Here is a 13,750-nt window from a genome sequence, read left to right as displayed (position 1 = left end):
ATATGCGGACTAAGGCTTACAAGTCGGGATATACGGACCAATACGTACAAGTCAAGATATGCAGACTAAGGCTTATAGGTCAGGATATACAGACCAGGATGTATAGGTTAGGATAGGCGACTAAGGCTTACAAGTAAGGATTTACAGGACGAGATACGCAGAATAAGATACACGGATCAGGACGTACAAATTAGGATAGGCGACCTAAGGTTTACAGGTCCGGACTCACAGGATAAGACAGACAGAACAGGAGATATGGATCAAGACGTACAGGTCAGGATATATAAACCAGGACATACAGGACAGTTCAAGGTAGGCGGACTAAGGCTTACAGGTCAGGGCTTATAGGATACAATTTCAGACTATAGGATAAAATACAGAGCAGGGTCATGCATACAAGACCAGACTTGAGGAACGGTGAGCAAGGGTCTCGAGGCGCAGGGCGGTAAGAGCAGATATGTAGAATAAACATTATAGTTAGGGATATACGGATCAGGACGTACGGGTTAGGATAGGCGACTAAGGCTTACAGGTTGGGATTTATAGGAAAAAATACGCAGAACAGGATACACGTATCAGGACGTACAGATTAGGATAGGCGACCTAACGTTTGCAGGTCCGGACTCACAGGATAAGACAGACAGAACAGGAGACATGGATCAAGACGTACAGGTCAGGATATATGGACCAGGACATACAGGATAGTTCAAGGTAGGTAGACTAAGGCTTACAGGTCAGGGCTTATAGGATACAGTTCCGGACTACAAGATAAAATACAGAGTAGGGCCATGCATATAGACCAGACTTGAGGAACGGTGAGCAAGGGTCTCGAGGCACAAGGCAGTAAGAGTAGGTCTGGATCTACCGGATTCATTGAATGGAAAATATAGGATTGGACGTACATATCTGGATTTACGGGACAACAAACACAAGCCAGGGAATACGCCAGGGAGTGTAGGTCTGTGCCTACAGGTCAAGATTTGCATGTACAAGGACCCAGTCTAAGGTTAACAGATTAGGACAAGCATACACTATACGACAATCAAGCCAGGGAATCATAACAACCCGTCATAGAATAATCACCGTATGTCAGGGAATATGCTAATGGTCTAGGACTCATTGTCCACTGATCCCTCCTTAGACTTATAAGAAGATGTCATGTGTCATTCACAACTAGACAAATCCTGACACCCGATATTCCCTGACACTCGTCAGACACCAGAAGCACCCACTGCCATATAAAAAGGGAGGCTTTGTCTCTATGCATGTACGCTCCCTCGTCTTTTCATATTCGTGCTTTACTTTTTGTCCTTTTACTGTGCTTCTGAGAAAAAAGTACCTGACTTGAGCGTCGGAGGGCTTGACCCGTGGACTTTTTCCCTGGTTCTTGGTCTCTAACGGCCTGGGTGCTTGTCTGAGTGTGCGCAGGAGATCCCCACCTCGTCCGCCTCATCATCGTCTTCCGTCACCCTCCCGCGGTATTCCTTGCCGGAGGTGCAGCGTCAGCCACACATCTCGACGACCCTCGTCAATGCCAATGACAGTGCAACCAGCCTCTGTCCGACTCAGCTTCCGGACGGGATCAGCGTATTTATTTTGGAAGTGACTAAACGGGGTCAAGAAAGTTTAGTCATGCACCTGTCGTTTTTTAGTTGTTTTCTTTTCCTGGATAATTTGGTACTAAGCTTTGATTTTGATAGGTTGTGTTCTTGCCTTCTTGACGTCCATTTTGAATTTCTAGTAAAAGAATTGAGTGTGTACCTTAGCGAATCTCAGTTACTTATTTTTTCTCCAAGATTCGAAAGTCCGGTGATGATTTCCTTAATTCTCGAGTACAGAAGCGCAACTGTTTCATCTTCTTCAAGTCGCAGGTTGGTGAGCTGGTTGCGAAGTAAATCCCATCTTGCGAGCTTGGCTTTGGACGTCTCTTCATGCAGCTCAAGGAACTTTTCCCACAGTTCCTTTCCTGAGTCGTAGTTGCCGATCCGGTTGACTTCTTGTGGCGGAAGAATGCTCAGCAGATGGAATTCTGCTTTGTCGTTTGCCACGTAGTCGGCCTGCACCTTTTTCATCCACTGATATTTTTCTTTACCTTCTGGTGCCGTAAAACCGAACTCCATTATTAGTAATAAATCGAAATCGGTTTTAAAAAATACCTGCATTCGCTTTTTCCAGCTAACAAATTCCCTTCGAATTTTAGCGGGTAGATGCTTGGTCCGGCCATTAATTCGGTGCTTCGTTCAGCGGTTAGTCCTCCTGAAACGTCCTGGCTCTGATACCACTTGATAGACCGCGTTGGAGGCTGGCTACAAGGGAGGGGGGGTTGAATAACCTGCACAAAAAGAAAAGTACAATTCTCGAACTTTCAAAATGACACTTGCATAAATAAAGTAAACAAATAAAACTGAAAGAAGAGGCAAAAAGATTTTTATTTGGTTACAAACGGGGAGGTTGTTAATCCAACGAATTAGCCACACTAGAATCTCCTTCAAGCAGAGAAGCCTCTTACTGCAATGACGTAGAAACAAATAGAAGCTAAACTACTAAAAGTAAGCGCACAAGTGTTGAGTACAAAATTCTTGAATCAATGAAAAGCTTCTTGACCAAGGCTGTATTTATAGCCTTGGTCGGGGCGCCTGGAAGGGTTCTAGGTGCTTGGGAGGGGATAAAATTTTATCTCCTTCGCAACGGATCGCGTTTGACCGCGATCTAGTCAAAACTCAATTCCGGGCGCTCGGAACTCAATTCCGGGGGCCCGACCACTATAGTCAACAAAGTTGACTTTTGGTCCGGGTCCTCTGCTCCGGTGCTGCTCGCCTCGGTCCGGGTCTTCCGCTCCGGCTCTGCTCGCTTGAATGATTTCAGCCAACCAAAATAAGGCTCACCCGAATCCAATTTAGGCATTCTCAAGCAACCTTCCGCTCTGACTTCTCGTCCCTCGGAAACGCCGTGTGTCTCCTTCTCATTCGCCCGCGTACTCTTCAACAACACCTCATCCCTCGGACGCACCGAGCTCGTTGACTCTCTCCCGTGCCGTCTTTCTCGCTAGCTGCATTTTTTTCTCGACTCCTTGTGCTCCTAAGCTCCTGCACACTTAAACACAAGATTAAAACACCACAGGACCTAACTTAATTTGTTGATCACATTAAAACAACCCTGGGGTTCCAACAGTTTTAGATTTGGATGGAGATGACTTATATTAAGAATTGAAAATCATACAACATATTCTACCAAAGGAAACAACAACAGCAAGTGAAATACTAATTTTTTTTGCAAAGAATGAATTGTTTCCCGAATTTATTCATTGCATACAGGATATTATTAAGTATTCCGGTGACTGTCGCATCTGCAGAAAGAAGCTTTTCTAAATTGAAGTTGTTGAAATCTTGTTTGAGATCAACCATGATCCAAACAAGATTGAATGCATTAGCTATGCTTTCGATTGAGAGTGAGTTTTTAGAAAAACTCAATTATGAAAGATTGATTGATGACTTTGCAGATAAAAATGCAAGAAGATCAATTTTTCATAATTAATTGTAATAGTTCTTTTTTATTTTCTAATACTGATTATTAGCCATGTTAAATATAATGTTTTCATTATTATGGATTTTAGTTTATGTGTTCTGTTAATGAATTATTTATATAGTACCGATTTTATTTTTTTTTATCTGAATTTAAAGGGCCTGCTTTTTTTTCACCAGATCCTTCTAAGTCTAGGACCGACCCTAGTTAAGACTGTTCGATGGCGGAGTTCTGGTTCTTTTGGCAGAGGACGGGGGATCGATGGATGCCTGCGATCTCGCCGCCCCTTAAACCTGCCCCATGCGCCGCCTCCGGCAATAGTAAGATAAATTTGTTATTGATTATGAATTTTTTTATTATTTCTTTTTGTGAAATAAATAAATAACTTTTATAAAATCAAACTAATTATCAGCAAATCAACTGCTGAAAAAAAATCGAACTAATTCTCTATTAAGTTATATGTCAATGCTGATCATTATGATGAGTACCTACGGATTGTTGAAATAACTGTCATCCAATGCTTATTCAACTTCTGTCGACGTGTAATTGAAGACTTGAAGTGTTCGGGGCTCTAATATTTGAGAAAATCTAATGTTGTTGATATCCAACACTTGCTTGAAATGCATGAGCAGAGACACGACTTCCTTGGCATGTTGGTTAGTCTTGATTGTATGTATTGGTAATGGAAAAATTGTCCCGTCGCTTGGAAAAGCCAATTTACTTGGGGAGATCATGTCGTTCCAATAATTGTGCTTGAAGTAGTCGCATCTACAGACTTGTGGATATGACATGCTTTTTTGGGATTGCAGGGTTACGTAATGATATCAACACACTTAACAAATCACCTTTGTTCAACAGCGTCTTACAAGGAAATGCAGCTGAGGTTAATTTTACAATTAACAATACATAATATATAAAAAGATACTATTTGACCGATGGGATCTATATAGAATGAGCTACTTTCGTCAAGAATTTTCCATACCCCCATGATTCCAAGAGAAAATTATTTAAGGAACGACAGGAGGCCGCGAGAAAGGATGTCGAGTAGGCATTTGGAGTGCTCCAATCTCGATGGGCAATGATAAGAGGTCCAGTATGATTTTGGTACAAGGATAATTTGAAGGATATCATATATACATGCATTATTTATCACAACATGATTATTGAGAATGAAGGAGTTGTAGTTGTGAATTGGTTGGATGATGAAGGAGAACCTCCGTCACAAATATTTCAAGACTCCACCTAAGAATTTAAAGAATACCTCCCGAGAAATTGCGAGCTACGTGATAATCAACTGCATCATCAACTTTGAGCCGACTTGGTTGAACATATCTAGGCACACTATGGTTGCAATTATAAAAAAATAATTTATTAATTATGATAATATTAAAAAAAAAAATTGATATATGGTAATATTTATGGATTTTTTTTAATTATTAATGTTATTCCTAGTGCTAACAAATTTATGGATTTAAATTCTAAAAAAAAATTAATTATATATAAGCTAAAATATGAAGGAGAAATAAGAAATATATATAATGAAATTAAAAAATGTGGGACACCCACAAATAAAATTGTTGAGAGGTTATTTTGATAATAGAGATAAATGAAGGGGATTTTACTTTTGACATGACATTTACATGATATTGAAAGAACTCCTTAAGGATATTCATGATTGTGGATACTCTTAGACTTCGAAAGATCCATTTAAACAGGTAATTGAGATTTAAAATAGTTTAAAATGTATCGAAACTCTTACTTTTGCAGGTTGTTTCAAGATTATCATACATAGCAGTTAGGCCACATGCCCCAAATATCTCCACAGTTTGATTTTTTTATTTTTTTTAAAATAAATAAATAACTTATTTATAAAATCAAACTAATTATCAACAAATCAACCACTGAAAAAAACTAAACTAATTATCTATTAATTTATATTTCAATTAATAAATTCATTAACTTGTTTGTTTCTAAAAAACCTCAACTAATTATAACGACAAAATCTCCAATCAAATTTTGATTATAAATAGAAAGTTACCGCATAACATCTCTGCAAATCACTCTCCTCTTTTCGTCGTCTCTTCGATGGAGCGTATGCTGGTCTTGCCTTCGGGTGTTGAAATTAGACTGGAAGACGGCATTCAGCATGACGTGGCGACGACGATGACGCACCTGTCGGTGCACTTCGACTGTGTCACGATGGCCACCGCAACGTCTACCGACTACAACTTTTACTTCAGCACGCCCTTCTCCAGCATTCTGCACGAATCAAGATGGGAGCGGGAGCGCGAGGTTCGACGCATGATGGTTCATGTCGCCGGCAACCTCGTCCATCCTCACGACCTCCACTTTCTCACCCGCACCTTCTGCGACTACAGTCAGGACGCGCTCCGAAGCTTCTACGAGCAAGGCGGCAGCGGCGGTGATCTCTTGTACATCCATGTATTGCTCCAGATCCCCGAAGCTGCCGCCAGCGGCCCCTACCACCCTCCGCCGATACCTCATCTTCCTCACGCAGTCGTGGAGCCGCAACTGCAATTTCATCCCCCCGACATTGCCATCGATCCGTACAATCTTCTGGCGCGAGCATATCTCCCTAACGCCACTGCTACCGCCGACCCCTACGATCCTCTGTCACAACCTCATATTCTTCATGGAGACGTTGGTCTGACCAATCATTTTCACGACATTGATATGTACAATCTTCATCAAGTGCAAGCATATCTCCCCAACACCACCATCGCCGGAGGCCCCTACAACCCTCCGCTACCACCTCATCTTCCTCACGCAGTCTTCCCGTCTCTACAGCAACCTCATCTTTCCGACATTTCCATCGATTCATACGATCTTTGGGTGCAAGTAGTTCTCGCTGCCCCTCCACCAGAGCCTCATGATGAACCATCGCAACCACAACCTCATCTTCCCGACATTGCCGTCGATCTAGATGATCATCTGATGCAAGTGCCTTTCCCCGAGTTTATTCTGTCACCACTTAATGCAGCAGAGCATTTGGGGAACAATCCAACGTCGGCCTCAGTAGTGTGGCAGCTCGAAAGAGTCACCTTCGGGGAGGCGACCAACGGCCATTGCCGAGAAACTTCCTGTGCCATCTGCATCGACGATTTCGAGGCGACCTCAGTGCTATCAGTGATGCCGTGCGGCCACAGCTTCCACTCTGCTTGCCTCGACGAATGGCTCGTGCGAAGCAATGCGTGCCCTCTCTGCCGGTTTTCCCTTCCCGCCGTCAACTAGACTTGCGCCGTTCGCCATTGTTAACTTCTGATTTAGTGACTTCCAGTAATGTTTATCATGCAATGCAATTTGGAACATGTATAGATGCAAGCACTGAATGAGAAACTAGTTGGCAAGTTTTTGCTCAAAATGTTATAGGAATTTTCTCATTGGCCTTACCAATGCAAAAGGAGAATTGAAACTGTAAAGATTATTCGAAACACTCTTATCCGACTCGAGAAACTTGACCCACTTTCTTAATGCTTAGCATCCTCTTCCTCGCAAAACTTTGAATACTGTTCAGAGTCCATCAATGAATTTAGTTCTCCCGCATCGCTCATTTTGACCTTTATAATCCAACCCTTTTCAAATGGGCTTCCGTTAATCTGAATCAATTCAAAAATAAAGTAACCAAGTGTATCAGTTCCGCAGAAATTGTCCAAGGCATATTATCAATGGAAGTAAATATTCATATTGCTTGACTATCAGAGAGAAATTTCAGGTTTGTATATGAAGTAAAATCAACAATTTGTAGGATATGATAACTTGAAAAAACATATGAAACTCTAAAATTAATCAAGACTACATTTATTTGCTTTGACATGAGCCATGAACCAGGAGTGTATTCTTTCCATCTCAAGAGATCCCATTCTAAATCTTTCATGTATAATTTTTGTATCTAAATGTCTCAACTAGTGTAGCACATTTCATCATCATCTTCATTGTCAATTCTATAGGATGAATTTCGAGAGAAGCAAGATTTGGTCTCTTAATTTTAGAAAGCAACAAATACATCACCTAGCATTAGCTAGCATAGCTCGAGCTATTGAATTCATGTAGTTGTATCCTCATTCCTCAATTGACAATCTTACAAGATAAAGTAGAATTGTATAATTGTTTGAATGAGTCAGGACAATAAGTGTTGTCTAATTGCCTCAATCTCCTTTATTCATTCATAGTAAGTTGTTGTCATCTTCTCGTCCAATGAATAAGAAAACACTGTATTGTAAGTTGCCACTATGCGAAAACTCAACTTCAAGACAAAAAATTGGGTCTCTTTAGATTTTTACACCAGCTATATCTCATTATGATCCAACCAAAAGTATGCATTCTGATCCAACAAAAAATAAACTAAGTGTACTAGAAATAAAATGAAATAATAATTTAGAGCCTATGGATATAACACAAAACATGAAATTTAGAATGAGGACTGATTTACTTTAGCAGGCCAATTTTGTTTTTAATGTCTCTATTTCAGTTGCATCAAAAACTCAACAAGTTGATGTAATTTTACAAGCTGAATATTTTCATTAAAAGACCTAAATAAAGACAACTAGCCCTCTCTGGTATGACTATTTAATCTAAATATATCTAGTATTTGCTATTATTTGGAAGAATATAAGGGTAACAACTACAATCAATAGAAGCTAAAACATGAAATAGTCTTCAAAATCTAACAAAGGTTCAGTTGATTACGGCTTATGTTGCATGATCGACAAGAACGACACAACAACAGGAAAAAAATAGTTGTTTGCATGATATACATACAGTTGACAGTAATAATGATGGCTTGGTAATTTCAGCCCAAATCACTCACCAATCCAGGAGAACCATTTAGCTCAGAGTTGACTTCAACTATTTCTCCAGAAACAGGAGAATTTACATCACTGGTTGCCTTAACACTCTCAACTGAACCAAAGTTCTTTCCCTGCTTTGCATTGGCACCGACTTCCGGCAATTCAACATACACAACATCACCCAAATGATCCTGGAAGGTAATACATAAAAATTGGTTAAAGGATATATATATATATATATATATAATTTAATGTAGGAACAGGAAATAGTAGATTAAGAATAGGAAGAAATATTTTTTGAGATGAAGAGGCATAGCACCACTACCGCTCATTAGCCCACCCGCATTCCTTCCTTTTATTACTTTCATGAGTTCAATAGGCACATATGAACAAAATTGAATACCCTTCCTGTCGTGGAAGAAAGAGTAGGTTTCATTGTAGAACTAGGTTTCCTTGAAGGAAAATATGGATTCAAAAATCCATCCAAATCTTTGTTTAGAAGGTGACATGGGCAAGGAACTTTATAGGACCAAGAAACTAAATCTCAAGTAGGGTATCCATCACTATATGGACCACCTCTAGACCCAGAAGGAATAAGAAAGCCATTTGCTATCAACATCGACAGCAAGTTCCACACTCGAATGAAATTATGTTATAACAATTCATGTCACAGCGATTTAGAGACAACCTTCATGGAATTTATCCCAACCATTGAACTTGGATATGATTACATCAAATATCGATTGTAATAACATCTTGGAAGAAGGTTTTGCTACATCAGTGACACAATTAATCATCAGGTGCCAATAATACAATATATCTAAAAATTTAAAATCACCTGAGCATGGTCAGTTATTCCTATTGTCACTGAAGAGCCATCAACTTTTGCCCACTCATGTGTGTCAGAATACTTCAAATCTTTAATAACTGTAAAGAAAATTGATTCCGTTAACAACACCAAACATATTCTTTGGCGATACCAGAAGATACTAGTAAAACAATTATGATAGATCTCCATTCCAAACCCTCCTAAAGTGAACTTAAGATTTCTCCAGCCATTGCAGAAAAAGCATGTCAATTACAAGTTAGTGAGGAAGTATGAAACTGGATAACAAGAAAATCAGAGTATATAAACATCAAGAATCAAGTGTTGAAGATGGTTTGCTGATCTTTGCATTGGTCCATTTATTTAAAGAGATGAACACAATCCAGCATAAAACTGTCTTTCCCCGCACACAAAATCTCACAAAAGACCAAAAGCATTTCCTTGTCTCAACTTTACTAGCAATAACACGGTAAAAAAATATTTATGTATCCTTCGAACCATGTATAACATTTACTAACTTCTGATCTAAGATTCATGCTTTCTCGATATTTCCTGATCTCAGAACTCAGCATATTTCATAGACTTCTTACTTTATTTCGCTCATCATCTTTACTTTTCACTGGATTAAATCACAGAAATCCAAATCACGATCACTCCACAGGAAAGAGGAAAAAATAATCGGATCACACCAGATGAACAAAAATAGAAACGGCAAACAAAACCTACAATATCAATATCATCGCAAACATAATCATACTTTTGCAATAACGAGAATGATCCGAGTTCCAATCATCAATTGAAAGAGGAAAAAAAAAAGCAGAAAAAAAACATCGATCTTCCATTCAGAAAACAACAGATCTCAGTATCAAACACAACAAGACTTCCCAGATTCATCGTCAACCACGCATCACTAAAACTTTGCTCCAATAGAACAAACATCAACCCACCGAAAATCAATAAAGAGAATGCCTGGCCGATCATGATCTTACCGGTGGAGAAAGCTCTAGAAAAGAGAGAGATCCTCAGGAAGGAAGCGGCTTGCGAAGCCCACATCAACCTGGACGCCATGACCAAACGCAGAACGCCAAACACCGCTCTCTCTCTCGGGCTCACGGTCGCGGGCTTCTTGTGCCCTGCTTGAGCGGCAATAGCGGGTCGAACCGAGCCTGAACCAAGCCGATGCGGATTACAGGGGCCCCACACAACTTTCAATAAAATATTTAATTAAATAAATAACAAGTAAATAAATTGGTTCTATGGTGTAGTGGTTAGCACTCTGGACTTTGAATCCAGCGACCTGGGTTCGAATCCCGGTAGGACCTAGTTTTTTCCCAATTTTTTTATTTTTTTAAAAAATACTATTTCATAAGTATATCTTTTCAAGGAGAATATAAAAAAATTACAAATTTAGAAATCAACTACTGAAAAAAAAAAGCACCTTTTTTTTTTTTTTGAAAAGAGAACTAAATAAAATGGGAGATTTTAATAAGGACTTGATAACTATTTATATTATGATGCTGTGAGAATGTGTATTTTTTTTTTTATTTCTTGACCTTTAATATTATAACTCAAACTTTAAAATTAAATTTTAAATTTTAAATCTTAAATTCTAAAAAAAACAAATATAAATTTCTATAAATATCTTTGACTAGCCACAAATGAGAGAGATGCTGGATTTTCGAGCATCATTTCCATTGTATTATAATAGAATAAAAGTAGGTTACATTCTTATTTAATAAGAATCCCAATTGGGCATGTCCTTTATTATCAAGATCATTAAGGAAAAAAAAAAAAAGGGGGGGAACAAAAACTGCATTATTGTTGGTGTGCGCCTTTCTTGGTTTGGGCCCCATCCGCTGCGCTACCAAACAAACCCTTCTCCATCACCCAGTCCTCGATCATCGCCTGCGCGCTCTTCCCCTGGTCCGCCGGCACAAGGTGGCCGGCGCCATGGACGACGGCGTGGGTCAAGCTCCCCCACCGCTTCACCTGCCCCGCTAGCTCTCCGTCCACCCTCCACACCTTCCGCTCCGCCTTCAGGAAGCTCTCCAGCCCCTCCCACTCCATCTCCCTCACCCACGCCTCCGTCGACACCACGCCGTCCCTGAGGTCGTACAGCCCCTGGTACAGAAGCACGCGGCTCTCTCTCACCAGCTCCTCCACCATCCACTTGACGCTCTTCATCACGTCCGCGTGCAGGGCCTCTCCGGGCTCCTCGCCGCACTCCTCCCACGTCACCTCCGGCGGCACCCCCAGCGCCGCCTTCACCTCGTCCCTGTTCAGGAACAGATCCACCTGCCCCGTCTCGTATGGCTGCTTCTTGGTCAGGTCGTAAAGCGTCGCGAGCCCCGTCGCGTTCTGGAGCCGCTCCAGAACGATTCCACGCGCGTCCGTGGCCTCCGGCCACTGCTCCTCCGAGACGAGCCGCACGGCCACGGCCTGCAGCGCCTCGATCTCGGCCTTGGTCCGCTCGTCGATGAGGCCGGAGAAGAAGGCGGAATCGGCGTGGGTGGCGACCTGGGCGGCCGGGTGCGTGAGGCCGTTGCCGATGGCGACGCCGCGGAGATTGATGCGGCGGCTGGGCGGGAGGGCCGCGTTGTGGCGAAGAATGGCGTGGCCCAGGGCGGGGACGTACTTGCCGGCGTAGCTCTCGCCGGCCACGAAGAAGGGGCGGGAGAGGAAAGAGGGGTCGGAGGCGAGGAAGCAGAGGAGGGCGGATAGAAGCTGGGCGGCAACGGCGGACTGGTTCCGGGGAATGTCGGCCGGGGAAGGAGCGACGCTGAAGCCAGCGCCGAGTGGGTTGTCGATGAAGAGGAGACCGAAGCGGCGGTTCCAAGAGAAGGGGTTGGCGCGGAGAGACAGCGACGAGGAAGAGGAAACGAGGAAGGGGCCGAGCTCGAAGAGGTTCCCGAGCATGGAGGAGCAGCCAGGGCCGCCCTGGAGCCAGAGGACGATCGGAGCGTCACCCAGCGGGGACAGAGGACTCTGCGCTTCGTAGTATGCGAAGAAGAGCGACGGCGCCGGCGAGGAGGACTTGATGGGGGCAACGGGGAGGTAGCCGGACTTGCTGGGGCGGGCTTCTGGCGGAAAGAGAGCCGTCAGGGCGGCAGAGAAGGAGAAGAAGGAGAGGAAGCAGAAGGCGGAGAAGAGGAGAGTTGACTCCATACCCAACAGTAGATCTGCCTGGCTAACACAGATCTGTGACAATCTATCATCAACAGGATTGGAAGAGGGAAGATCGGGTTGACTTACTTTACAAACATGCGGTATCAAGATAACCTCAGCTATCCCTCTAATCTCTTCTAAGTTATACGAAGAGACATAAATTCTGAATTCAATTTATAATCGATCATTATGTAATTAAGGGATAGAAGAAATTTTTTTTAAGGATATTTATCCATCAAATCTTTAATTAGATGGTCATGAATATCCTCTCGACTATCTTAAAAATTCTTGCGAGTATCATTTTTTCAAGAGTTTATAGACAATGATTTTTTCGATCCCTAATCAGGATACCCCAAACACTTCAATCATCTATTCGGCCAAGCGACTGAGTATATCAAAGTTGAAGAGGCGCAGTCTACTCGAAAGAAGGAAGTTGTCATGCTCGCTCTTGCCTCAACTCCCGAGTGTCGAGCACCACCACCCCTTTCACTTAAAGGACCCCGGACGGGTCCTCACCCTCATCATTAAGAGTTACGGCCTCACGCCATACATCACATGGAGGCTAAGCGGGCAAGATATCCCGAGCCCCACTGGTTGGAGACCCATGACACTCAGGATTGTTACATTCTAGGGAATCGTCAGGCAGCCAATCAAGGGTTCCGTCGGCGCTCACCGTCGCCTAATTGTCGTCGTTACCAGCGATTGAATGGACCGCCACGAAGAGACTACCAGGGCGTTGAGTGACGTCAAAGGACGCCCTAATAGTAGGAAGACTGGGCCAGGCCCTCACTCGAGTCCAGCAGGAGTCCCCCCATGTGGCAAGAGGAAAATCGTAACAATGTCGCTCGAGGGATATTGCAATCATCGCAGGAGGTTCGGCCGATAGAGACTCCAATCATGCTAGGAAGTCGCACGCTCGTCGACTAAAAATCCACGCGGTCGGCAGCCAAGAATAGGCCCAGGGGCCTAAGATAAGTTTCGGTCCCAAAGTTTGCCCCACGATGATACTTTAATAATTAAGATTGTTATAATCAATTATAACATCTATTACACATTTGTTGATATAGGTAGCTCAGTTAACATTATTTTCAAACAAGCCTTTGAGCAGTTGTAGATTGACAAAGGCAAGCTCCAGCCTATAATGACTACGTTATACAAATTCACAAACAATGAGGTTCGACTGCTTGGCCAAATTAAGTTAGTTATATCCTTAGGGGAAGAGCTCTTAATAAGGACGCGTCGATCCACTTTTATAGTGGTGGATGAGCCCTCAACCTACAATTCCATTTTGGGTCAATCGATCCTAAATAAATTCTAGGCAGTCATGTCAACCTTCTGTCAAAAAATAAAATTTCTCGTACATGATCAGATCAAGAAAGTTAAAGGAGTTCAACTTGTAGGACATGTTGGTGCAACGGGGGCCAGCAAG

General features: G+C 42.3%; 3 protein-coding genes and 1 non-coding gene across 4 annotated transcripts; 2 read left to right on the top strand and 2 right to left on the bottom strand.

Moving 5' to 3' along the window:
* The first annotated feature begins 5,491 nt into the window (after positions 1-5,491).
* Positions 5,492-6,774, top strand: LOC121983837 (RING finger protein 44-like). The gene has a single exon (XM_042536484.1). The coding sequence runs from the start codon at positions 5,608-5,610 to the stop codon at positions 6,772-6,774; it is 1,167 nt and encodes a 388-aa protein (XP_042392418.1). The 5' UTR covers positions 5,492-5,607.
* A 94-nt stretch (positions 6,775-6,868) lies between these two features.
* Positions 6,869-10,304, bottom strand: LOC121983838 (glycine cleavage system H protein 2, mitochondrial-like). The gene is made up of 4 exons (XM_042536486.1): positions 10,146-10,304; positions 9,169-9,257; positions 8,351-8,521; positions 6,869-7,139 (listed from the first exon to the last, which is right to left on the bottom strand). The coding sequence occupies exons 1-4, from the start codon at positions 10,222-10,224 to the stop codon at positions 7,011-7,013; spliced, it is 468 nt and encodes a 155-aa protein (XP_042392420.1). The 5' UTR covers positions 10,225-10,304; the 3' UTR covers positions 6,869-7,010.
* A 102-nt stretch (positions 10,305-10,406) lies between these two features.
* Positions 10,407-10,478, top strand: TRNAQ-UUG. Its single transcript has one exon. It is a non-coding gene; the product is annotated as a tRNA-Gln (tRNA).
* Positions 10,479-10,827: 349 nt separating this feature from the next.
* Positions 10,828-12,590, bottom strand: LOC121983836 (serine carboxypeptidase-like 50). The gene has a single exon (XM_042536483.1). The coding sequence runs from the start codon at positions 12,319-12,321 to the stop codon at positions 10,972-10,974; it is 1,350 nt and encodes a 449-aa protein (XP_042392417.1). The 5' UTR covers positions 12,322-12,590; the 3' UTR covers positions 10,828-10,971.
* Positions 12,591-13,750: the final 1,160 nt, after the last annotated feature.

Source organism: Zingiber officinale, chromosome 5B, assembly GCF_018446385.1.
Source record: "Zingiber officinale cultivar Zhangliang chromosome 5B, Zo_v1.1, whole genome shotgun sequence".
In the NCBI taxonomy this organism is placed as follows: domain Eukaryota; kingdom Viridiplantae; phylum Streptophyta; class Magnoliopsida; order Zingiberales; family Zingiberaceae; genus Zingiber; species Zingiber officinale.
Note: the sequence above shows the minus strand (reverse complement) of the source record. Positions and strands in the feature narration are given on the sequence as shown.